At 37.7% G+C, this 27,539-nt stretch overlaps 2 protein-coding genes across 10 annotated transcripts in view; one reads left to right on the plus strand and one right to left on the minus strand.

The window, feature by feature from the left end:
* The window catches only part of LOC135089261 (polypeptide N-acetylgalactosaminyltransferase 1-like), an 82,904-nt gene extending 75,193 nt beyond the window's left edge, over nucleotides 1-7,711 (minus strand). Inside the window, exon 1 of one of the 2 annotated variants that reach the window (XM_063984709.1) lies at nucleotides 6,779-7,711. In XM_063984709.1, coding sequence (XP_063840779.1) covers nucleotides 6,779-7,332 — 554 coding nt within the window. In that variant the 5' untranslated portion in view covers nucleotides 7,333-7,711. The remainder of the gene's footprint in view (nucleotides 1-6,778) is intronic. The other variant, XM_063984708.1, reaches the window with a different exon arrangement.
* The window catches only part of LOC135089263 (battenin-like), a 40,979-nt gene continuing 21,105 nt past the window's right edge, over nucleotides 7,666-27,539 (plus strand). For 3 of the 8 annotated variants that reach the window (XR_010261436.1, XR_010261435.1, XR_010261437.1), the window contains exons 1-10: nucleotides 8,421-8,576; nucleotides 11,815-11,897; nucleotides 16,707-16,933; nucleotides 18,832-18,965; nucleotides 19,314-19,472; nucleotides 20,394-20,537; nucleotides 20,990-21,212; nucleotides 21,529-21,684; nucleotides 22,501-22,641; nucleotides 22,814-23,007. Coding sequence is in view for 5 of the 8 variants with exons in the window: in XM_063984713.1 (XP_063840783.1) it covers nucleotides 11,834-11,897; nucleotides 16,707-16,933; nucleotides 18,832-18,965; nucleotides 19,314-19,472; nucleotides 20,394-20,537; nucleotides 20,990-21,212; nucleotides 21,529-21,684; nucleotides 22,501-22,641; nucleotides 22,814-22,939 (1,374 nt within the window). In the remaining 3 variants the exon portion in view is untranslated. Of the gene's footprint in view, nucleotides 7,793-8,420; nucleotides 8,577-10,695; nucleotides 10,796-11,814; nucleotides 11,946-16,706; nucleotides 16,934-18,831; nucleotides 18,966-19,313; nucleotides 19,473-20,393; nucleotides 20,538-20,989; nucleotides 21,213-21,528; nucleotides 21,685-22,500; nucleotides 22,642-22,813; nucleotides 27,044-27,539 lie in introns of those variants that run through there. The other 5 variants (XM_063984711.1, XM_063984712.1, XM_063984713.1 and 2 more) reach the window with 5 other exon arrangements.

Consider the following 27,539-nt stretch of genomic DNA (forward strand, 5'->3'; position numbering starts at 1 on the left):
TAAACAGCTGACGTAATGTAACAAGGTACTAATGAAAAGACTCTAACTTGATCGAAGCCTGAGTGATGGAAACGAAAAACTGTGTGTGTGTGTGTGTGTGTGTGTGTGTGTGTGTGTCAGTTTTATTTACCTATTTTATTTTTATTTATTATTTTGTTTTCTTACCTGAGAATTAACACTTTTCCATGCTGTCAAAATACCTCACTAGTTTTTTTTTTTTTCTGCATTTCTTACATCACGTTAGAGTTTTGTCAATACACTCGTACAAAAAAAAATAATAACAAATAAAAAAAACTATATATATTTATTACTTTCGTTCAGCTAATTTGACACAACCGACGACGATGTTCGAAAAATAGAGCGGGGCCTTCGGAAATGTTGGTAGTCCTGCTAAGCCAGTACTTCACATGGTGCGCCAAACAGTTTATGTAATGATGACCGTATTTTTCATACAGATATAGCATTTAAATAGCTGTGCATAAACATCAAAGGGTTAACTAAAGGAAAGCTACCTTATTTATTACCAGATGGTGGTAGATGAATGGAATGGACGCACTAATCAGGTTGTTAGTGCTGAGTCATTAGGAAGCTTTAAAAAATCAGACAAATTTATGGATGGGGATGACAGGTGAATGTAGGTAAATATGCTTCATACACGGCCTGTCACGTGTAGGCCTGATGGCTTCTTGCAGCTTCCCTTATTTATTTCTTCTTCTTTTTTTTTATGTTCTTATGTTCTTATCTCTATGCACGAGTACCAACCCTTCCAAGACATCCTGTATCGTGATTTTTCGCATCCATTGGTCATCTGAATGGTTCTATGAATGAGTGTACCTGTATGACCTTGCTTATTTTATTATCGTGTAATTAGATGTTATAAAGTAAAAAAAATGTATATGAATGTTCAGTATTACTTTCTATTGCATATCATTTCAATTACTTCTTTTACCTAAACTGTTAATGAGTTATACTAAAAATACTGTGTGTGTGATCTCGTTACTTCAATTTTTAGCGTATATTCAAATGTGGTAAAGCTAAATAATACGAAGGTTGCTTATCACTTTCTTTCATGCTGTAATGAGATCTCCTTTTGCCTCAACTGTTAATGAGCTACAATTAAATACCTACATTTCACTTTTACCGAGTCTTCAGAGGCGGTAAGGTAAGGTTAAGGTTAGTTATGAGTTATTTTCATGGTTTAAAGTTACTTTGTACTTTTTTCTTTTTTTTATCTCTTTTTTTCTAGTGGTGGAGCAAAGTATGTAAAGAAAATGTGGTTTGGCGAGTTTGAGGCGTGCGCGTATAAGACATTTTTAATATCTTACGTAAAAGTGTTAAAGATCATTATGTTGTTTAAAGAATACACTAGAACATATATGCTTACTTCTCTTCTTCCTCCTCCTCCTCCTCCTCCTCCTCCTCCTCCTCCTCCTCCTCCTACTACTACTACTACTACTACTACCACTACAACAACCACAAAAACTAAAATTAAAAATACAACAACAACAACAACAACCACCACCACCACCACCATCCCCACCACCACCATAACATACACTGCTCAATATGACTTCAATATCACCCCAACTAGACTGAATAGAAAAAAATAAATAAATAAATAACAGCAACAAGAATGATAGAGGGTAGTAATGCTGGTGGCTGGTGGTGGAGGCCTTGCAGTATGAAAAAAAAAATAATAAAAAAAAAATGATCACGGCGTCTAAGTACTTAAGTGTCTATATAAGTGGCTAATCTGAAAGAAACGTGAGCATTTTCAGTTTCTTTCCACATCTTGGCCTCAGTAAATAAATATCGGGCATTGTCTTGGTAAATTGGGGGGCGTGGCATTGAGAATTATTGACATTTTTTTCCCAGAGAGAGAGAGAGAGAGAGAGAGAGAAAAAACTAGATACGTGGGGACTGACAATCTACTACTACTAAAATGGCTCGAGGGAAGGAAGGAGATGAAAAGATAAGAAGAAAAAGGATATAGAAAAGGACAATATGGAGACAAATAAAGAGAAATGAAGGGAAGAAAGTATATATAGAGAAGCAAGGATGAAAAGGAGGAAAGGATGAAGGAAAATAAGAGGAAAAATGAAAGGACAGCGGAAGGAAGGATGAAGAAGAGAGAGGAAAGAAATAAGAAAGGAGAAAAGAAGACAAGGAAAGATGAAAGAAAAGAAAGGAAGGAAGAAAGCACGGAAGGAGAGGAGAGATAGCAGAGAAGAAAAGAAATAAGGAGACAAACACAGGAAAGGAAGAAACGGAGAAAGAAATAAGAAAAAAAAACGAAACAAGAACACAAAGAAAGAATGAATAACAGAAGAGCTATTAGCCCTAATGAAAATATTTATGAAGAGGAGAGGAGAGAAAAGAGGGAAGGAGGAAGGGAAGAGAAGAGAAAAGAAGAGAAGAGAAGAGAAGAGAAGAGAGGAGAAGAGAGAGAGAATAGGAAAGAGAAGGAAGGGGATGAGACAAGAGAGGGAAGGAGAGAAGAGGTAAGAGTGAGAGAAGAGAAGAGAGGGAAGGAGGGAGACAAGGATAGCAAGAAGGAAGGAAAGGAGTAAAGAAGAGAGAAGAAAAATAGGAAAACAATATCCTTGACCCCAGGTGACCAGTCTTAACCTGTTCCCGAGACACGTCCAGCTGATGCAACCTGACTCCTCTCTCTCTCTCTCTCTCTCTCTCTCTCTCTCTCTCTCTCTCTCTCTCTCTCTGTATGTGTGTGTAAGGCAAACATATGACTGGGCAATACCTAATACCTGGAAAACACACACACACACACACACACACACACACACACACACACACACACACGATGAGGGAGAAAGTGTCAATGTAATGTATGCACAGAGAGAGAGAGAGAGAGAGAGAGAGAGAGAGAGAGAGAGAGAGAGAGAGAGAGAGAGGTTATTATATCAAATTAAGATACAAGAAAGGCAAGAGAGAGAGAGAGAGAGAGAGAGAGAGAGAGAGAGAGAGAGAGAGAGAGAGAGAGAGAGAGAGAGAGAGAGAGAGAGAGAGAGAGAGAGAGAGAGAGAGAGAGAGAGAGAGAGAGAGAGAGAGAGAGAGAGAGAGAGAGAGAGAGAGAGAGAGAGTTATTATATCAAATTAAGATACAAGAAAGGCAAGAGAGAGAGAGAGAGAGAGAGAGAGAGAGAGAGAGAGAGAGAGAGAGAGAGAGAGAGAGAGAGAGAGAGAGAGAGAGAGAGAGAGAGAGAGAATGGAAAGTCATAATCAAAACAAAGGCGTGAGATAGGCATGAAAAGAGAAAGAGAGAGAGAGAGAGAGAGAGAGAGAGAGAGAGAGAGAGAGAGAGAGAGAGAGAGAGAGAGAGAGAGAGAGAGAGAGAGAGAGAGAGAGAGAGAGAGAGAGTGAAAGTTGTACCAGGCAGGATGGAAAAGGAGGAAAAATTATCGATAAATGAAAAAGGAAGGAGAGGTGTGATGAAAGTGGTGGTGATGATGATGATGATGATGATGATGATGATGATGATGATGATGATAATGATGAAGCAATAGAGATACAAATACAAGGCAAGTTTATATTATTCCAAGCAAATAACTTTCATTTTCATCGTTTAAGAGAATTTTCCTTTACATAATATCTAAACAAGCGCCAGTTACTCAAGGGCACTAAATAATTGCTCACTTAAACAGATAAGATAAAAGTAAATGCAAATATTGATAGCAACAAAATCAATATCTGGAAAAGAGAAAGAAGGAAAAAAACACGAGCATTTAATTATCTACTGCTGTTTTTATCTATAATTATCATCATCATCATTATCATTATTATTATATGTAATTCAGGATACTCTATGCAAGGTTCAGTAGCCTCCGTAGGTAATTCAGTATTTCAGTATGTAATCTATAATCGTCTAAGTGTAATTCAGTACATGAGTATATTTCATATGTAACTGACCATCTTGTATATGTAATTCCTCATTTCCTATATAATTCATTACTTTGTATATACGTGTAACACTACTTCTACATATAATTCACTAACTTGCACGTACAATTCACTAATCCCTATATGTAACCCAACACATCTTTACAAATCATTCACGATCTTTTCCATAGAATTAATCATCCTTTATATAGGCAAACCGGTATTTCCTTTATGTACTGTAATTAAAAAACTCATAAACCCACAAAAAACTCTGCTATATATTTGCTGGTGGTACCTCACGTGTGTTTGTTTACGTCTGGGGTGCGAAAGGAGGATGTAAGAAACCGGGAGGAGGAAACAAGCTGAAGGAGGTGAAGATGGAACAGGATTGAAGGGGGAGCAGATATGAATGAGGCAGGAAATGAAGAAGCGAGGGAGAGGATGAGACAAAAATAACACACGGTCAGGAAGAAAAACAAGAAGTGGAGGGAAAGGTAGGAGGAGGAGGAGGAGGAGGAGGAGGAGGAGGAGGAGGAGGAGGAGGAGGAGGAGGAGGACGCATAGTAGTCGTGGGCAGATGTAGGAGTAAATTATGGAGTGGTTGCATGAGAGAGAGAGAGAGAGAGAGAGAGAGAGAGAGAGAGAGAGAGAGAGAGAGAGAGAATGGTGGGTAGGGAGTAATATATGCAGGGAGGGGGACGAAGTAAGGAGTGTGACGTGAATGTATAAATAGAATCTGCCGATGTATACCTTTCTGTATAACGGGAAGAGAAACTATGTATGTATACCTGCCTTCGAAGATAAAATAAAAGATAAATAAATAAATAAATAAAGTAAATAATAACAATAATAATAAGTATAAAAGTCAAGAGAATATTAATGGTGAAAGGTAATTCCCCCCTTAAGAAAATAATAAATTAAGTATGACGTTATAATAAGAACATTAAGTTATTCATTATTCCGCGTCTCCCCCCAAAAAAAATATATGTATTTATAATAGTGCTACGTATTATGAAAAGAATAAGTGAAATAAATAAAGTAAAAATAAATTATCATTCGGCTAGAGAGAGAGAGAGAGAGAGAGAGAGAGAGAGAGAGAGAGAGAGAGAGAGAGAGAGAGAGAGAGAGAGAGAGAGAGAGAGAGAGAGAAGGCTGTCTGGGTGTGTAAGGGAGAGGTGAGTGGTGAGGGAGAGGACTGACTGAGAAGGTGAAGGTTGGGATGGAGAGAGAGAGAGAGAGAGAGAGAGAGAGAGAGAGAGAGAGAGAGAGAGAGAGAGAGAGAGAGAGAGAGAGAGAGAGGGAAATAATATGAATTAGACCCGTCCCATATTTCAACATCATGGATTTTTCTCACGAACACACACACACACACACACACACACACACACACACACCATCACAACCAGATAACATACCACGGATAATCCCTTTCTTCACCTCAGCACAGGATGCGGGGTAGGGGAGGGGAGCTAGATTACGAAAGGACACAGTTCTAAGGGACAGCATCTCCATACGAAGCAAAATATAGTATTACATCCTTTTAACACCCGAGGTAAACTGACCACTTGAAATTACAAAAGTAGGATGTGTCAATATTATACTTCCTACATTTTATTTATTTTTTTTTTTTTTTTCTACTTACCATCATATACCTTTCGTCCAAGTTACTAATGCAGGAGCTTGAGTATATCGTAAGTCTTTCATCCTTTTCACTGATAAACTTTATAACTGTCTACCTTATTCTCATTATCTTCCTTACCAGTGCGAATGTTACAGTATCTAGACTCTTTCGTCCCTTTCACTCATAAAAATACATTTCGTTCAATTTACTAATGCTAGAGTTTGGAAATATCGTAACTCCTTCATGCTTTTCACTAGTAAACTCTATGACCTTTTCTAATTATCTTCCTTATCAATGCGAATGTTACAGTATCTTGACTCTTCCCTCCTCTGCCATTCTGTCCACCTTGATGATGCAAGAGTTCATCGGTATTCTCATGCATTCCCCAAACCATTTAAGAATCCGATAGACTTTTTGTATTATTTTTCTGGTAAATGTATATGCATTCATTGTTTCATGGCTGTTCTGAAATCTGTGAGTTGCGTATTGAATCTAGTGAAATATTCATCTTAAAACTGTCTAGTGTCATGAAATTAAGACATACAATGGACTCTTTTAATACGTTCCAAGAGGTTTCCACGGATTGTATGGGTTAAATGTACAACTTGTCCTCTTTTTCCATCTTTCACCTTTACTCCGTCCACCTTTCTAATGCGGGAGTTGACCAGAAACTTCCATTTTTCATCTCCTTTAACGGTATACTCTGAAACTCTGCTTGATTCTGTTCTTCCCGCTTCCTGTGACTTCGACCGTTTCAGGAAAGGCGTATCGAGACATGTGAGGGAGTAACTGACCGTCTGTGGAACCCTTTCTATTCAACTATACAAGCATTTTCCATTCATTATTAGTACTGTTTTTGAAGAACGGTAATCGTGGCCATTTTTTTTTTTTTTTTTATTTGTCCTTTACACATAAAAAGAATTAATAAAAACTGGCAGTGCCAACATATCTGGTTCATCGCCGCTTATTAGAACAATCATTCTTCTCACCAACATCAATGCAAACAAATCAACAAGGCGACGAATGCTGATAACTAATAACGAGAGCGATAAACTGATGTCACCAGTGTGTTGCGGAGGTGCACAATCACATCATCACATAAACATTGCATAAAATAATCAGTCACCCAAATATGTAGAAAAGTGTGCTATGTGAGCTGTGGAAATGCATAAAAAAATATTAGTAATTATAAGCTATGAAAATACTAAAATCAATCTATATATTAAAAAACCACAACAACAACGTCAAGTCAATACTCACAATGGATCTCTTGAGTCAGGAACGGAGCGATTGACAGATATCTTATCACTGAGAATAAGATTAAACGCTTCTTTCTTCATCACCTCCTCAGCCAGCTTTCCTTCCTCACCACTCAGTTTCACCATCTTCCCTCCCTCACCCAAGCCCCTCACCACCTTCCTTTCATCCTCCTGGAACCACATCTCCGCCCTCATCCTCTCCGCGGCATCCTGAGGGCTTGGTAAATTGGGAGGTTTGTGAGGCTGGATATTTTGTAGTACTGGCGCAGGAATCCCCGCAGCCTCCCCTTGTTCTATCCTATTGCTGACCTCCAGGATGGGCCCAGGCAGGTGGTCAGGCTTGTCCGTGTGTCCGTGGAATTTCGCCTTATCAGGATCCTGTATGTGGTTGACGGAATCCTGTTGGGAGTCCTTCCGTGGCTCGAGTTCCGCCGGGGTATCGATCCCTGGCTCGTCATTTTTGTACCACAGTCCCACGAAGCCAAGGAAGGTACAAAACATAAGCATTTTGAAGATTAAGCTTCGTCTGCGTGGGTGAAGAAGCTTGACTCCCATTTTGAATCAGCAGGTGGATAGAGTTAATCAATCAAGGTAATGCAGGTGAGGGTATATTTTTTTGCAGCAGTAAGCACGTGTTTGTCAGGTGGTGCTGTATTGCTGGTTCAAGTATCACGGGGTGTTTTGGAAGGCAGGGGTGGCGACTACTGTCACTGTCAGGCGTAGTGGTCACTCGTGCAGCCCTGTCAGTTCATTACAGCCGATCAGTCTTGTTCAGCCACGGGATCCGGACAAGACCTCAGGAACACGACGTGAAGTGTTCCATAGAGCTCAACGAAGTGAGTGTTGTGTGAAGGAGAGCACTGCCTTCCTCCTCACGCCGAGTCCACGCACTGACTGAGGGACTGTCTGACGCTCACTCCTAGTCAGAGCAACACACCAGCGCACACATTCACACACTCACCCAGTCCCCCGCGGCTCTCCCAGCTGCCGTCACTCACCAGGTGCATCTCAAAGGGTAACTTTTATTTATTTTTTTATTCTAACTTGTAGTGTTTTTTTTTTTTAGCTTCACATATTACAATATGACAGAGAAAATACGCTTTGGTATTATTTAATGTTATTATTTTCTCAAACGTCTCATATTAGTAGAAATAATTAATTGGTAGTGTTCGGAATGTTCATATGGCTTTGGCTTCATACGATTTATAATTATTATAAGTATTTCACACTTGTACCTTTCCTTGCATATCCATTAATAAAAATGTATGCTATGAAAGAAAGAAAGACTTTAGTCACTACAACAAATATTTTTTTTTTATCGAAAGTATTGTATATTTTACTGATGTGATGAATATATTGTTGCGGCGAGGGGTGACGTAGGTAGCAGTGTGTAATTTATGAAATGTGATACACTATGGCAACTAAAGAAAAATACATACAACAGAGACCGAATAAGCTGTAATACAATAAAAGGACCGCTTGCAGGTGTCTTACTTGACAACAAAAATAAACCCGGCGGGAGTATTACAGACAGATATTCATTTGAAAAAGAACATACTGGAAACAAAAAAAAAACTGCAATATGATCATTCTAAATATGCGAGAAAAGAAAATTAAAAAGGAATGACTTGGATGAATGAAAGGAAGTCGCCGTACAAAAGAGGAAATTGACGCCAGGGAGACGCACGTGATGTAAGCGACGTCAACAACTCAGCTGAGAGTACGTTACGCAAATACTTTTTCAGAACCTTCGCAAAATACGTCCGTGTACCATCACTTCGAAGCCCTCTGTGTACTAGGTACGTACTCTGCTAACGTCACGTCAGTTGGTGAAGAATTATCATTTAAATACTTGCGCTGTTGAATTTCATGGTAAAGTTTGTTTCAGAGGAGGGTAAGTGGGCGCGGTCTTGTGGCTTATTTTGTTATTAAGTGTTGTTGTAACCAAGTTTTGCTTTACTTTAACCTTACTTAGCCTTGCATTGATTTTTATTAGATTTTTTTTTTTTTTAATCGCCAGTCTCGGTTCCGGACTAAACTTTTTTTTTCTGATAGTTTTCAGTCTGTTTTGAATTAATTTGCATGTTGTTTTCCCGCAAATCATTACTTTTTTCTTATTTTTCACTACCCCCATCTCCAATCCCCTCAGAAACTATTGTTTTGCAATAAAAACGGAAAGCAGATAAATACAAAACATCGAAATCTACCAGAAAAATAGTTTTGTCCTCACCAATAAGTAACAGCAGTAACACTCACTTGCAATGTTACCCCCAAGAGGACTGGCTGCCGCTTGCCTGTGGCTGCCAGCAGGCTATCACACACCACCACCTAACTCAGCCTAATGAAATTAAACCAAACTAATATAATCTAATCTAACCAAACTAACTTAACCTAATGAAACTCATCAAATATAACCAAATTAACCTAACCTAGCCTATCCTACCCTAACTGGCAAGGCTAAGAAATAAATACAAAGTCATTATCTTTGTAAAATCTTTGTAAAATCTGGCTATACTCTGGAAACAATTGAGGCAACATCCATCACAGACAGACATCATCCTGAGAATAATTCAGATATTTCAAGTTGATCCACTTCTCCCTCCACAGGATAAAATAGAATGCTGTGCCTGGCTAAATTATTTTTATATTTTTAATTGGCCAGCAGCTGCATTCTCAAGTAAAAGAACTAATCACCGTGATTAATCTCACACTTGCACAACGGATGAGAAAAACATAAGGACAAATTAACTCACCTTCACCAGGGAAGATCAGTGACTGTCTGTCCATCACATGTGTGGGTGTATCAGTTCCGATCATTGTGACAGAAGTGAGTGAGTAAGCTTCCTTTCCCTAAAGTCAGATAAATCTTTAAAAATTGCTGTCAGCATTATAAATAATTTGTAGTGGGTACGTATGGGGGTTCAAATTATTCAGAATAAGAAGCTGTATCTGATGAGAAGGTTAAGAAAACCCATGTTGAGACTGGTGAAAGAGTAAAAGAATACTGTTGTTTCCAATCTAATTCACTTGACCTTACTTAACCTTGCATTGACTTTTATTGAACCAGGAATTACAATCCTCCAATAATATTCAGGATATCAATTAATTTTTAATCACTCAATTGTGACCAGATATTAACCTTATAGTGTGTGTGGTACTGGGGAAGAAAGCTTAACCTTTTCAGTACTCTTTGTTTTTAAACCTCCTTTCTTTATAACCTAGAACAGGTTATATTATTTTTCATCCTTACCTTTGACTCCACCCTGACCATTGGTAACATCCAGGCATTAAAGATAATTATATGATAGCGTTACCGTAGTTTTATTTACAGGCACTGTGTGCCTTTTCAGAGTATTTACTTTGCAGGCTTAGTTCATATTTAAGAAAAGGGTTGGGTGTAACTGGGAGGAAAGAAAAACAGCTCACCCTGTCTCACAAAAACAAACAGAATGCATTTAGATAATGTTTCATCATTTCCCACAGTAGTTGACTCACAATTTAATTCATGGGGGATTTAAGGGAACCAGAACAGGGCAACTCCTGCCTCCCAAAAATCCAATTTTGACTTGCTTAATATTTAAGAGGATTAATTTTTTGGACTGATTACTATAATGTAATGAGCCCTGTATACTATAATGTATACTATAATATAATGTAGTGTAATGAGCATCTATATAAATAGATGCTCATTACACAAATAAGCATCTATTTATATGGCACCCATGGGATATGTAAAAAAAAACACTTGGGAGATGATGGGGGCACTACAGAGGCATGATCAAGGCTTTTACAGTATGCCACGTCACACCACAGTCGTGGCTTTCTTCAAATATTGTTTTCATTTAATGACACACAGTTTGTTTTTACTTGAGGTTATGCATCATTTATCAAGTCCTGTCATTGGTCCTTTGTTTTCAGCATGGTGGATGCTTGACCAGTCATGTCCCAGCTTTCACAAGGCTTTGTTTATGTTGCTGTAATCCTCCAGATTTTCCACCCTAGACTACACGTTTGTAATGTATGCTGTATTTTACCAATTTCTAGGCAAGACAGCAGTTATGTATTTTCATAAGTAGATAACTATTTCAGGCACATGATATGATACATGATAATATGTAGTAATTGTTTTTCGTTGTTCAAATTGACCCAGACAAGACTGGATGGTGCAGTGATGATGATGGCTGATGACAAGTGTGAGGTGACACTGGAACTTTCCAATCTAGAAGAAATTAAACTTGATTTTGATGATATAACAAAGAGCAACTTCTAAGCTTTCAAATGCTGTATAATTGTCTCAGTCTTTGTTAAAGTAATTTGACTGAACACTTAACTAAGTAAGGGAGCACCATTTAACATTGATTACTCAAAACTTAATACTGCCCACATATTTTATCATATGATGTAAGGGATGAAAGTGACAGTGTGTGCATGTGTCTGCTGCAGCTGCTTATGCTAGCCACAGGTGTGCTGGACACTTTGGAATCCACTGGATTCATTTTCATATCATTTGCCTGCCCACACACATCTGAACCACCACATGCTGCTCTTCAGTTAGACAAGGTACTGATAGGTATGCCCCACAAGCCTCTGGCACCTGGCTACATCTCTCTGTGCAGGGCAGTATCTGTGGAGAAGGTTTGCTGATTACAGGACCAGTGATAGACCACTATGGCTGTGAGGCAGGACCTTTGAATATCATCAAGAGACAAGAGCCACGAAACTCAAATTTCCTATTTATGATTATATTTATTCAGTTAATATCCACAGCATTTTATTTTTATTGCAAAGTTCACTTGGACTTTGATGGTCACCTTGCCTAATTGAAACATGTTAAACTCACATTTTTTGCCTTGAGTGTATCAGGTTTCAATCAGTAGCAACAGCCTGTCATGGCTACTTTATGTCATGATCAGATTAATTTTTTCTGTGCTTCGACCTTTCATAGCCAATTTATCTCATCTTCAGATCATCATCTCACTGAGAGTGTTTCCATGATACTCTTTAGTGGGTCATGACAAATGTTTGCTTATTTTGCAGATCTTGAGTCATCGTGTCAATGAGTGACGAAATTGAAGTGGTTGGGACATACAGCGACACAGAGGAGCATGAGTCACTTACAGGTAGATATATGAAGATGGTGCCTGTCATCACCACATATTAATACCCAAGTAAAGTGAAATCTCTTTGTACAGTTGTGTAAAGTGTGTGAAATTATTGAACACATAAGAATATTTTAGATCAAATTAAATTTACTTTATTACTCCAGTCTCTAGGTTTGGTTGTTTCCTCATTGTTTTAATATTCAGCTTGCTGCCTGAATTATACTAAATCTAAACTATGCATGCTTACTTGGAATGTACTCTTTGTATAAATCAGCATTTCTTTACCTGCACTGCAAGTAAGTTGATTTCAGCCCCTGGGGTGCTGAAATCAACTTAGGGATGCTGGGAAGTGCTGGCAGTAAAATGCCAATAAAAAAAAAAAATGCCCACTGAAATGCCAGTCCCATAAAAGGGTCAAAGCAGTAGTCAAATATTGACGAATAAGTGTCTTGAAACCTTCCTCTTGAAGGAATTCAAGTCATAGGAAGGTGGAAATGCAGAAGCAGGCAGGGAGTTCCAGAGTTTACCAGAGAAAGGGATGAATGATTGAGAATACTGGTTAACTCTTGCATTAGAAAGGTGGACAGAATAGGGGTGAGAGAAAGAAGAAAGTCTTGTGCAGCAAGGCCATGGGAGGAGGGGAGGCACACAGTTAGCAAGATCAGAAGAGCAGTTAGCATGAAAATAACGATAGAATACAGCTAGAGATGCAGCATTACGGCAGTGAGAGAGAGGCTGAAGACAGTCAGTTAGAGGAGAGAGTTGATGAGACGAAAAGCTTTTGATTCCACCCTGTCTAGAAGAGCAGTATGAGTGGAACCCCCCCAGACATGTGAAGCATACTCCATACATGGACGGATAAGGCCCTTGTACAGAGTTAGCAGCTGGGCGGGGGGATGAGAAAAACTGGCAGAGACGTCTCAGAACACCTAACTTCATAGAAGCTGTTTTAGCTAGAGATGAGATGTGAAGTTTCCAGTTCAGATTATAAGTTAAGGACAGACCGAGGATGTTCATTGTAGAAGAGGGGGACAGTTGAGTGTCACTGAAGAAGAGGGGATAGTTGTCTGGAAGGTTGTGTCGAGTTGATAGATGGAGGAATTGAGTTTTGAGGCATTGAACAATACCAAATTTGCTCTGCCCCAATCAGAAATTTTAGAAAGACCGGAAGTCAAGCATTCTGTGGCTTCCCTGCATGAAATGTTTACCTCCTGAAGGGTTGGACGTCTATGAAAAGACATGGAAAAAGTGCAGGGTGGTATCATCAGCATAGGGATGGATAGGACAAGAAGTTTGGTTTACAAGGTCATTAATGAATAATAATAAGAGAGTGGGTGACAGGACAGAACCCTGAGGAACACCACTGTTAATAGATTTAGGAGAAGAACAGTGACCGTCTACCACAGCAGCAATAGAACGGTCAGAAAGGAAACTTGAGATGAAGTTACAGAGAGAAGGATAGAGGCCGTAGGAGGGTAGTTTGGAAATCAAAGCTTCATGCCAGACTATCAAAAGCTTTTGATATGTCCAAGGCAACAGTAAAAGTTTCACCAAAATCTCTAAAAGAGACTCAGTAAGGAAAGCCAGAAGATCACCAGTAGAGCAGCCTTGACGGAACCCATACTGGCGATCAGATAGAAGGTTGTGAAGTGATAGATGTTTAAGAATCTTCTTGTTGAGGATAGATTCAGAAACTTTAGATAGGCAGGAAATTAAAGCAATAGGACGGTAGTTTGAGGGATTAGAATGGTCACCCTTTTTAGGTACAGGTTGAATGTAGGCAAACTTCCAGCAAGAAGAAAAGATAGACGTTGACAGACAGAGCTGAAAGAATTTGACTAGGCAAGGTGCAAGCACGGAGGCACAGTTTCGAAGAACAACAGAAGGGACCCCATCAGGTCCATAAGCCTTCCGAGGGTTTAGGCCAGTGAGGGCATGGAAAACATCATTGCGAAGAATTTTAATAGGTGGCGTGAAGTAGTCAGAGGGTGGAGAAGAGGGAGGAACAAGCCCAGAATCGTCCAAGGTAGACTTTTTAGCAAAGGTTTGAGCAAGGAGTTCAGCTTTAGAAATAGATGTGGTAGCAATGGTGCCATCTGGTTGAAATAAATGAGGGAAAGAAGAAGAAGCAAAATTATTGGAGATATTTTTGGCTAGATTCCAGAAGTCACAAGGGGAGTTAGATCTTGAAAGGTTTGACACTTTCTGTTAATGAAGGAGTTTTTGGCTAGTTGGAGAATAGACTTGGCATGGTTCCGGGTAGAAATATAAAGTGCATGAGATTCTGGTGATGGAAGGCTTAAGTACCTTTTGTGGGCCACCTCTCTATCATGTATAGCATGAGAACAAGCTGTGTTAAACCAAGGTTTAGAAGGTTTAGGACAAGAAAAAGAGTGAGGAATGTACGCCTCCATACCAGACACTATCACCTCTCTTATGCGCTTAGCACACAAAGACGGGTCTCTGACATGGAAGCAGTAGTCATTCCAAGGAAAATCAGCAAAATACCTCCTCAGGTCCCCCCAACTAGCAGAGGCAAAATGCCAGAGGCACCTTCGCTTAGGGGGATCCTGAGGAGGGATTTGAGCAATTGGACAAGATACAGATAAGAGATTGTGATCGGAGGAGCCCAACGGAGAAGAAAGGGTGACAGCATAAGCAGAAGGATTAGAGGTCAGGAAAAGGTAAAAAATGTTGGGCGTATCTCCAAGATGGTCAGGAATATGAGTAGGGTGTTGCACCAATTGCTCTAGGTCATGGAGGATAGCAAAGTTAAAGGCTAGTTCACCAGGATGGTCAGTGAAGGGAGAGGAAAGGGAAAGCTGGTGGTGAACATTGAAGTCTCAAAGAATGGAGATCTCTGCAAAAGGGAAGTGGGTCAGAATGTGCTCCACTTTGGAAGTTAATTAGTCAAAGAATTTCTTATAGTCAGAGGAGTTAGGTGAGAGTTATACAGCACAGATAAGTTTGGTTTGAGAGTGACTCTGTAGTCGTAGCCAGATGGTGGAAAACTCGGAAGATTCAAGAGCGTGGGCACAAGAGCAGGTTAAGTCATTGCGCACATAAATGCAGCATCCAGCTTTGGATAAAAAATGAGGATAGAGAAAGTAGGAGGGAACAGAAAAGGGGCTACTGTCAGTTGCCTCAGACACCTGAGTTTCAGTGAGGAGAAGATGAGGTTTAGAAGAGGAGAGGTGGTGTTCTACAGATTGAAAATTAGATCTTAGACTGCGAATGTTGCAGAAGTTAATGAAGAAAAAGTTGAGGGGGGTGTCAAGACACTTAGGATCATTGACAGAAAGGCAGTCCGACCTGGGGACATTTATGGTCCCCTCCCCAGATGGGGACTCCGAGGCTGGTGTAGGAGTCGCCATGATGATTTTAAAATTTTTGAGTGAAGGGTGTGTGTGTTATTAGGTGCTTTTAGTTTTGTGTGGAGGAAGAGAGTTGTCTTTAGAGGGCAGGCTGTGACTGCCCCCTTGTGTTGTGAGACACAAAGAGAAACATTCAGTGAGGTCACAGCTGGGTTTAATGATAAGTTCACAGCACCCCCTGAACAGTGCTTTAGATCTCACTGGGAGTAATTATCATTTCGGCAGGTGTCTACTGACTCCTAGCAAGGTGCAATGTTTAATGTTTACCAGAGTATGGGGAGTGCTAGACTGCCTAGACCTGATTACAGGAGTTGCTAGGGTCAGAAAAGATTAAGAAATGCTGGTATAGATCATGAACCAACTGTTACAAGTTGGGAGCAGTACAAGGTGCTGCACTAAGTCTTCAAAAGTAATGAGTGTGATTTAGGGAGTTGAGTTTGTTCCTAGGTAAGTAAATAGTTTATTGACTACAAATCAACTTCCATATTTACAAGACAGACTGCTGTGAAGACTTACACAATGATATTCATACTTTTTATACTATCTGGTCACAGTTGAATATAATGATTATCAGTAAAGTTATGTATATATATATATATATATATATATATATATATATATATATATATATATATATATATATATATATATATATATATATATATATATATATATATATATATATATATATATATATATATATATATATATATATATATAAACCACAAAACTGTATCACTTAACCTACACTTGTCATAATTCCTTGATCATTATCCTATCAAGGTTGAAAACTGTGATATTGTTGAACACACAGTGCTTCATTTGTAAATGTAAACAAATTTGCTTAACTTGCATAATTATTGAGCAAAATGAAGGCATATAAATATTTTTTCGAGGGAGGTTGAGGTTTGCTTAGACGACAGGTCAGTAGGGAGCAGGAGTACCAACCTGACACAGAGGTCTTGGTGACATTCTTATTCTGAACAGAGTATAGCTAATTACACAAGTTTTCCTGTTAATGTTATGTGACATATCATCCAGAATGTTAAATGAATAAAGCAGAAATGGATGAGGATTGGTTAGATTAAGTTAGGATATGTTATTTAACTTAAATTATTTATACTTAACCTAAACCAGCCCAGCCTAACCAAACTTATCTTTACATAACTAAAACTAATCTATCCTTACCTATCTTAACCTAAAATAACCTCCTCTAACTTAATGTAACTCACCATAGTCTAATCTGATCAAACCTACAATATGATAATAAAACATAAATTAACCGAACCATACTTGACATAACTCACACTAACTTAACACCACAAAATCTAATCCATCGTATTCTAATCTAGTCTAACATGACCTTACAATGTCCTGAAAGTAACAGTGGTATCTGATGATCTCATGACCCTGTATATCTCAACACTGATATCTCACTCCTTTTTGATTACAGACCAAAACTCGTTGGTCTCCCAGAATGGCAGCCTTGTGGATGAGATTGATGCCGCCACCAAGAGGAAGAAACACTGGCGGAACCTTCTGTCATTCTGGCTGCTAGGTCTCACTAATAACTTTGCCTATGTTGTCATGCTCTCAGCCGCCCATGATATCCTCTCTCAGGACTTTAACGGTGGTGGTGGTGGTGGTGGTGGTGACGCCGGTGGTGGTAATGGCAGCGTTGTAAGTATTACTGTTATCTTTTAGTCCTAATGTAAATGTCTACCTTTAGTGCTGAATCCTGTGTACGTAGAGACAAATTCCAGCTTACAGTGAAGTAATATTATCCTTTGCTTTTTTTTTTATGAAGGCAGAATTTGTGTGTATGAATAAAAAAATTACTAAAAATATATGAAGTAATTAGGAAATTCAAAATGTATAATTCAACCCAATTTACAAATTCTCCATTTTCAAACAATTTTCAAGGAAGGTAACTAATGTTATGAATCATAATTACTAGCCTGTATTTGTGTCTTTTTTCCCATTCGCTGTATTTAGCTTCTTGTTATGATTAAAGCAGTAAAATGGTTGGGCTGTTTCTTGTTCTGGATCTGAGTACTGCTTCAGACTTTAGTGGGTCAAGTAAAGTGAAGGAGTTTTAATGCTGAGTGTTGTATCACCAGACTAGCATTTGTGTAACATAGATTCACTCAGCCCATTACAGTAAGAATACAAAAGTACAATAGATGTAAACCTGAAATCTTCTGAAATTAATTGTATTACAATGTCATGGAATGAACTTATCATATAAATCAAGTTTTCCTCTCATGTGGCACTAACCAGAGTAGTGAAGGTGGGTTGCTAGTTATCTACTTCCTTTATTTATTTATTTATTTATCTGTTTATTTACCTGATAACTATTTATATTCAGTTTGCTTTGGTGTAAGGGAATGGTTGTGAGTGGGAATGCTTGTACATACCTTGCCTTGCATCAGCTACTCTCCTTTACTGAGAATGTCAGCCTGGTATTTAAATAGCTATTCTGTTACGTATCTCTTTACTTGTGTAATTCTTTACTTGTGTAATGCCCATGTTAAACACAGTGGCATTCCTATGGAAAGCACTGAAATTGTGCCAGTATCCAAAAGATCTGTACCTATTTATTTATTTATCTGTTTTATTTTATTTTATTTTATTTTATTTTATTTTATTTTATTTTATTTGTTATTATTTTTATTTACCTATTTATTTATTTTATTATTTTATGTATATATTTATTTATTTGTTTTATTTTATTTATTTATTTATTTTTATTTATTTATTTATTTATTTATTTATTTATTTATTTTTATTTATTTATCTATTTATTTATTTTTTTTTTTACCCTAATATTAGTTCTGCTGCTCCCCCTTCAAGTACTGTACCAGACTTCCAATACTTCCAATAAGATACTGATTAAATTGTCATCATTCTTAATTTTTTTTCAGTGGTGTAATGTAATGCATGGATGTACTACAATATACATGTGAATTTCATTTAAAGTTCCAGTCCAAGCTTTAAGTGTAGAAAAAAGAATGGAAATGTGCATGAATATTATTTTTTTTTTTATTTTTTTTTTTTTACAGTAATTAAGATATGAGGAAATGCTTATGGATATAAGTGTGAATGGTTCTATGGCTTGTTTGTGCTAAGTTCCTTCCTTTACAGGGATGTTAGCCTGGTGTACAGGTAGAGGTAGATACAGTTAATAGTACTGACTAAATATTTTAAGCATAATTCTGGTAGTGAGTTAAAGCACCTGTAAAATATATTCTATGTACTCTCTCTCTCTCTCTCTCTCTCTCTCTCTCTCTCTCTCTCTCTCTCTCTCTCTCTCTCTCTCTCTCTCTCTCTCTCTCTCTCTCTCTCTCTCTCTCTCTCTCTCTCTCTCTCTCTCTCTCTCTCTCTCTCTCTCTCTCTCTCTCTCTCTCTCTCTCTCTCTCTCTCTCTCTCTCTCTATATCTCTCTCCCACCTATTAATATTGTCAATCTGTATAATATTATACTGTCTCTTTAGTCTCTAAGTAATTTCATTGTCTCACTCCAGTTTACAAGCAGTGATTCTATCCCACTCCTGACACTCTCCCTCCCTCTCCCTGCAGACACCGGGCAATGACACCAACACCACCAATCCCCGTGACTGCAACACCATCAGCACCGGCGCTGTCCTGCTGGCTGACATCATCCCCTCCCTTCTCATGAAACTCTGGGCTCCCTTCATCTTCCTTCACATACAGTAAGTTTTCCTCCTTAGTAAATTGAGTTTTCATGTTAATTTAACCTCAGTGTGAGATTGTATACTTATCTTTCCTCATATACAGTTAAAGTCTTCTTCCTTATCACCTTCAGTTTTAAATTTTAGATTTTGTTTGTCTTTATTCATATGCAGTAAGTTACATTTTCTTTTTTATTAACCTGAGTTTTCACTTTATCCCTCTCCAATTTGAGGCACTTGGCCCTTTTCATCTTCCTAGTAGAATTATTTGTAAGAATGTACTTTCAAAATGCATGCAAGAGTTTTCTCCTTACTTCATCTCATTCCAACCTCCAAGGCATGAACCTGACCCCAACATTGTGTCCTCAGTGGCCGTGTGAGTCTGGTGGTGGTGCTGGGGACATGTTCCTTCCTGCTGGTGGGCTTGGCAACCAGCAGGATCATGGCAATATTTGGCGTGATCTGTGCTGCTGCTGGTGCTGGCCTTGGTGAGGTGTCCTTCCTCTCCTACTCTGCCAACTACCATGAGTAAGTACACAAGGCACCAGGATGGTAGTGTCAGGTGTGGACCAGAAGTACTTGGGGTTTGAAGTTACTTTTGGTTTGGGGCACTCGATGAAAATATGTTTGTATTTATTTTATCATATTTTTGTTGAAATTTTGTTAGACATGTTTAAAAAGTATTGTACTTGATGTTATTTTGTTCTCATTTCTTTTGTTTAGCTATGGTTACTCCAATATATTTGTTCCTAGATCTGTTTCTTTGCATTGTGTTTGATCTAATTTTATTTTTATTTTTTTTTATTTAATTTTATATGCTTAATTAATTAACTTTATTTATTTATTATTATTAGCTTCATTATCACAAATGTAAATCTCCTGCTGGCTGTAATCAATGAAGGTCTTTAATATTTTGTCTGCTACTGCTCTAATATTGGCAGAGGAATTTATCAAAATTGCTGCCACAACATAGTGCGAAGAATTTCATGGGCATCTTATCTCCTTTACATAGCAATGTATTCTTACATTCTGCTTTTCCTTAGATGTTACTCCTCTTGTGTGGAGGATGGCCACTCGTAAGGGAAAAAGAAATGCAGTGGGAAGAATTAATCTGACTTTTTTATTTTAGTCATTCAAAGACAAAATTAATATTCATATTGTTGCCAATAATTTAATCAATGCAGTTTTTTAGTTATTCAGAATTATATATAGTATACTTTTCACATCAAGAAATTATCACTTTTTACAAACAGCATGATCAGTAATATTCAACTCAAGTGTTAATAAAAAAATATGTATAATATCTCAAGAGTTCATAAACATAGTAATCAATGTACAGCACTTAATCACCTCAACTCATGAATTATTGACCTTTTGACAACATTTCACACTTGCCCAGTATTCTGTGGGAGGAAAGTGGGGACCTAACCCAACGCTCTATGTGGCCAGGAACGTTGTGTCCACCTGGTCGTCAGGCACAGGGGCAGCCGGAGTGTTTGGTGCTGTGACCTTTGCCGTGCTCACCTCTGCTGGACTCACCCCCCGCACCTCAGTGTTGATCATGTTGGTGGTGCCTTTGATCATGAGCGTGAGGTCAGTGGGTCACCTTCTTGGCCAAGTATAATAGAATCGATTCTGATTTCACTCTAATTTAATGCCAGATTTCACTCTAATTTAATGCCAAATGAATGTTGTGTAACTTTTATTACATGCTTGCAGAATATTTAATACATATGTTTTCCTCTGATAATAATAATAATAATAATAATAATATGTGCATGAATGTGTGGAGCTATGAGTAATATCTCTTATTTTTTATTTAGGGTATGTAATGTTTTTTATATAGTGTGTAAAATACCTCATCTACTTTATTTATTACAGCTTCCATTTTCCATTACCTGTTTGTGCTTGATATTGAGCTTTTAAGAAGTATTATTTTTTTCTGTTGTACCATATTAGATACTGAGTATTGGATTATGTCTTTTCTACCTTCACTGTGTGTGACTGTCTTTTCTATCTCTTCTATCTTCAATTACCTTTTTCAGTTTCTGGGTGATTCTCACACATCCTGTAAGAACAAAATGCTGCAGTCCTTGTATGAAGTATGGTAGTATCAGTGAGGAGGAAGAAGAGAGTATGTTGCCTTCAAGCCGTCCATCACCTCCTCTAACATTTAGCCAGAAAATGAATTTGCTTCCCTCTCTAATGAAGTACATGATCCCTGTGTTTATGGTGTATTTGGCTGAGTATGTGATTAACCAAGGCTTGGTGAGTGGCTCTGAACCTCTTTGTGATGCTTTGTTGTGAAGTTTTAACTCTCTGACTACCAGTAATAGAATAATATGTCTTTACAAGAGACATGTTTACCAAACTAAAAAACAACTGGCATTAATGCATTAACTACTTGATCATTTCTTTGCTGTTGGTAGTGTCTTGAAATTGTAATCCTAATCTGTATCACAAATTCGTATTAAATTTAAGAAGTCATTGCACTGAAAGGTTGATTTTGCAGTGATAAGGAACAAAACCTCACCTTATCTGACATAACCTAACTTAACCTAACCTAATCCAACTCGCTCAACAGTTGGAGCTAGTGTACTTCCCTGAGGACCGAGCCTGGCTTGACCACCACGAGCAGTACAGGTGGTATCAGGTGATCTACCAGGTGGGGGTCATGGTGTCCAGGTCTTCTGTTAACTTTGTACACATCAACCACATCTGGAAGACCTCTGTGTTACAGGTGAGACTTCAGACCAGAGAATTCACATTATTTCTACAAAATATTTTATCATTCATAGTTTTTTTTTTCCCAGTTGTTTTGAGGATGCCCTTTTGTATGGGGAAAAAATGGAAGAATTAATCAGTTTTATTAGCTTGCAAATTTTCTCTTACAAAGACCAACATTAAAATTCATATTGTTTCTATTAATCTAAAAACCATATTTTTCATTGTTCAGCATTGCATCCTTTTCATTTTGTTAAACACAATAAAGGCAACAAAATGTAATCAAGTATTGGTATCCCTTATGGTTTATAAAGAAAGAAAACTAAATTAACATTACTAGATTTTTCTATTACTTGATTGTGTTTTTATTTTATTAACTAAAGTACATATTTATTTTTTTATTTATATGTATATGATAGCTTTGCTTATATTTAGAAGACAGCATTATTATCATCTATTGAGCATTGCCTCTGTACTACAGGGTGTACATTAGAGTTTGGAAATTATATACTTTGAATTGGTAGACTTGCTTGTATTTATGTTGTGAGAGAAACAAGAACTCATCCTTTCATTCATAAATCCTTGGTTTGTCAGTCTTAACTTGCTAAAGGAGAATTAGCATTTTATTAAGTCACATGAGGTAAGGATTGACTAGTAGAAGGCAGTGTTCACATTTCTCTTATTACATTTGAAAGGCATCATCTGTCATTATCTATCAGGAGTTACTTCTTTATTCTAACATCAAGCAAGTGTAGAGTTATCATAGATCTATGCTTCTGTGTCATGTTCAAATTACAAGAACTTTTTTTTTTAATTCCCATCCTTGTTTCAGTGGATCAATGTGGTTCTCTTCCTGACGTGTGCCATCTACTGGTGGATTAAAAATATCTGGCTAGTGTTCTTCCTAATTTTCTGGGAAGGTTTGCTAGGAGGAGCAGCATATGTTAACACTTTCTACAGAGTATCTCAAGAGGTGAGATCTTTTTCTTTGATGTTATAGGGCCATGTATTGTAGTTTATTACCTTGCTATGGGTAAGATAGATTTTAGCTTATTTTTAGGGAATGTTAGTGTGTGTGTGTGTGTGTGTGTGTGCACATATTTGAGGTCCATGCATTAAACAATACAATCTTCTCTTCCCAACAGATCAGTGAACCTCACAAGGAGTATGCCATGGGGGTGACCACACTGGCAGACTCCTTTGGGATAACAGTGGCAGGTCTTATTGCCATTCCTATCCACAATGCCATTTGCAGCTTGCCAGTGAAGTGATGGAGAGATACAGTGGGAGAGAGAAGGTAGAGGTGGGAGCAGTGATAAGGAACAGTCAGCCCAAGTAGGTAATGAACATTTGCTAATTGTTGTTATGATATTTTTTTAATTGTTTTGTTCTGCCATGTCTACTTAAGGCTGGTCTTTCCTGCCCCTCTGAGTGTTGGGGAACAGTGTGGCTAGTGTGGATGCTCAGATTCTCTTATTGTTTCTCGTGTTGAAAGTTTGTTGATGTGCCATTTCCTGTGTGTTTGTGTGTGTTTATTAACTTTGACTGTGTAACTTCTATAGAACCTGAGCAGTTTTCTAATGCCCAGTTTCTAAATGTACATTAGTCGAGCATTTTTTCTCAAAGTATTATTGACTGCAATTACTCATGCTTTTAAATTTATTCCAGATGTCTATGTTTCTGTTTGAAGAACTGTACCTTCATACCACTAACACATTTAATCTCTCTTAATCCATTTTCATGTCTTAAGTTTCTTTATCCTGTCTGACTGCAATTTCTTTTGAGTCTTTATTCACATGTCAAGCTGGTAAACATGGGACCAGTTTTCATGTTGCTCATTACTTTATATATATATGGGGGCTGCCATGTTGCAGTGGGACCTCTCATGCTTTGGGGGCAAAGGGTTCCTCAGGTGCATGGGTTCAAATCCTGGCCATGGTCCAAGGGTAGGAAGGGCATCCACTTGGTGTGACGGTTCCCAAATGTCAGATCCAAAGTCCTTCATTAGGAGGCATTGTCCTAGCCCTGACAGATAGGCATAAGAAAATAAATAAATAAATAAATAAACAAAATGAATATATGTGTGTGTGTGTGTGTGTGTGTGTGTGTGTGTGTGTGTGTGTGTGTGTGTGTGTGTGTGTGTGTGTGTGTGTGTGTGTGCCATTATTATTTTTTTAATTTATTTATTATCTTTTTTCATCCACAATTGCTGCATAATCAGTTTTGTGCTTATCATTGTTGTTATTTTCCTCACTGTGTGCTCCTCCATATATAAAAATCCATCCTTATAATTGTTAATAGTGTGTGTGTGTGTGTGTGTGTGTGTGTGTGTGTGTGTGTGTTCTGTTTCAAAAGCAAGATCAAGGTAGTGAGTCAGTAGTTTGATGTATACAGTATTTTATGCAAATGAAAGCTGTAGATCACAAAACATAGAGTGAATACAGTAAAACATTTTATGTAGTACTAACAGACTAGTTGCTTCTTTTATGAGTCTCAAAATGTAAGATGTGTTTTGAAAGAGACTGAGAAATAGTGTTCAGCTGGAGAGGATGGAACATCCAGAACAGTGCCAGGCATGGAGAGTTAGTGCTGGAGTGGAATAGCATTTTGAACCAGAGGAAATTCCAGGAAGGTCCTGACTCTGAGAAGCCTCGTCATTAATGAAGAGAAATATAAGTCAAGAATACAAGGGAGATAGCCAAGCTGAAATGTCACGTATCATTTCATTGCGGGAATTAAAATACAGGGGAAGGGGAAGGGTTTCCCTGTCCATTTGCTTCATTTCTTATAGTGGACATTTGCTATGTGCAGGAAGTTCAGGGGGAGTATTATTCTAGCCTGGCTGCAGAGTGTGCCACCAGGCCACTTCTCCACCACACAAGTAAAAATATAACCTAGATTATACAAAAGGCCTCAGAGCAAGGGTGAGCAAGGAACTGTGGGTCAATTGCCCTTTAATACTTACCAACCTTCCTGTGTGTAAGGAAGGCCAGTCACCAGGCATGTGGGGATGTTCATTCCACTCAGCTATTATTGAAAAAAAAAAAAAAAAAAAAAGAATTTCACTTCCCCCTTTTTGAATACCTCAGTTCCCTCCTCCAAAGTGCCACCACACCCTCAGCTATCGCATCCTGCGTTTCCTGGATGCATTTCCAGACCATCCCTCGCATGCTTAAATGTGTATAAAGCAGACCCTCTATAAATTGGACCAGTTAGGGAGAAACCCTTTCCAAATGTCCAACAATTTGGGATATCCAAAGTTTTAAAAGTGTGTGTGTGCCACTGGTCTTACTGGCCAGACACTAAAAAAATGAATATGATATTATATTAAATATTGCTAATAATGCATAGTTGTCTGAAATATCTAATTATTCACCACTGTACATCACATTACACATTATAATCATCCATTATAATGATATACATTTTATCGTAAAATGACTTAATGCTATAGTTTGTGGGAGGGTTGAGGTGACCAGAATCAGCTCCTGATTTGGGACAGACCGTGGAATTAAATTATATGTGCTTTCATGGGATTGTGTGCAATATGCCAGTACATTTATTATTTTGTCTGTTGAAACTGATAATGAAGACTGAACATAATAATAATGAGAGAGGTACCATTTCACATCATACTGACAACTTGCTGTCATTTTCTCAATTCCTCTGTACAGGTTGACCATCAATATTTCAGCATCCTTAGTTTTAGAGCTGCCCTGAATTAGCCATTTTCCAGGATTAACTAAAGTTTAGCCATTAACACCTCAAATACACCTGCCTAAAAAGATATTGTGCCTGTTATGACAAAGAGTGTTTTCAAGCAAAATGAAACAGCTACTGTACTAAATTAAACACAAATACCATGAAACAGGATAAAGGAAACAAACCTGGCAAACTTGTCAATGTACGTTGCTGCTCCTTCCTTATTCACTGGTCATTTTTCTCACAAACTTTACATAATGAAATGCCATGGCACTTCTGGAATCTCTGCAAGCACTCATTATACTCACTGTGATATTCTAATGCAAACTTTGTGAAACTCCTTAGCTTGTTCCATCATCATCATGCCAGATAAGCCCACACCATCATTACATTGCTCTCAAAACCAGTGCATCTTTACTTCATCAAGATCTGTACTTTTTCCTTCTGTCATTGTTTATTTGTATGCAGATCCATTTCCTTTAATCACTGTCAGCATTTATCATACACAGTTGATCATATGCTGTAAGTGCCACACAAGTGATGAACAGGAACATCACAACCCAGCATATTTAAAATTAAAAGGTAGAGAATATAGCATGCTGAAAATATATCAGATTAAACCATGCTGAAGTATCAATGGTCAGCCTTTGCATCAAGTTGCAGGCTATTCCTAAATGTAAAGAGGAACAATATTACATTTTGAGAAAAATTCACTAATGTAAAAGTTAGTGATCTGAATTTTCAATTAAATAAACTAGTTTTCTTCCTGTGAAATTTATTAAAGAGGATTCTACAGTATTACAGTGAGTGATAGTGAATGTCTACAACACCTCCAATAATGCTGTAAGGATTCACAGTGTGTGTATGCTTGTCATTAGAATCATCTTATGTTTAGTATTTGTAATTCAGATTCTGCAGTAGATAAAATTCTATTTCACTTTAAAAAAAAAAGAACTGTGTTCATTTAATGGCTGCTATAGCTTGTTCACAAGTACAATGAAATATTATGATCCTGTAGTGCAAGTTTAGAGTATAATTTTTTAAAGATGTGACAAACAGCAGAAGTTAGTGAGCAGTTAATATCTTTTAATGGATGTGCTTTTAATATTGCTACTGAGATTTTGCTACTGCCATTAGCCATCAGCAGTCATAAAGTTGCTGTGGTTGAAAGTTTATGCATTATCCAGTACATAATTGAATTCCTAGTTATCTCAGGATTAACATGTGTATACCAATTGCTCATTGATCAACAGATTGATGTGAATCTCACACTTCATGACACACTGTACTGTAGATTTTTTCTCATAATATTTTTGATAAGGATTAGCTCAACACTACTATTATCAAAGAAAGCTAAACAGTTTAGGACCTTGGACCAATCTGTATGTGAGTAAGTAGATCAATACCTATGTGTGATGTATCTTGACATTAATGGAGAATATACAATTAGATACTTGGTAAGTGATCACTGATAATGTTTGTCTTTCTATCACTTATTATATGATGAACAATCTTAATATGTGTAGACAATATATTTGGTATTATATGTGTTGTTTTGTAACTAACATACTAGTATGGATTGCACACAAAATACCATCCACTATATAAGTTTACAGGGTCTATTTTTGTATTATATGTGACAATATAGCTTTAATAAACTCATAATTTGCAAACATGTATTGTCAGAGCCTTGATTTATTCATATTAAGACTATAAGATATTCAGAAAGCTCCTGTCACCACTAGCGCCATACAGTGACATGCAGTGCACCAAATACCCTCCATAAATTTACCAAAATAAGACAAACATTTTCCACAGTCTTCGTGAAATGCGGTGAATATTTTCCGTATACTTTCATTAACGTATCCGAAAGAGTCGACAGCCACCATGCAGATTCATGCAATATGTAAAGGAGGCGATCTTGAGTTTCTTATAGTATGTGGTGGGACGATAGGAAAGCTGGAAATCAAGAGAGAGAGAGAGAGAGAGATCGTGATTTATATCTATTAACAGCTTGGTTTTGGGGACTAAGCATTACTGTTGACTCTTGTATTGGTTTATGTGTAAAGGAGACTTCTATTCTTAATAATGTGCGTTTGAATGCGAGTAAAGCGAATAATTGAGGGAAAAAAGATTATATAACCAGAAAACTCATTCATTAGTTTCTCA

The sequence above is a fragment of the Scylla paramamosain genome, chromosome 32 (genome assembly GCF_035594125.1).
Source record: "Scylla paramamosain isolate STU-SP2022 chromosome 32, ASM3559412v1, whole genome shotgun sequence".
Lineage (NCBI taxonomy): Eukaryota > Metazoa > Arthropoda > Malacostraca > Decapoda > Portunidae > Scylla > Scylla paramamosain.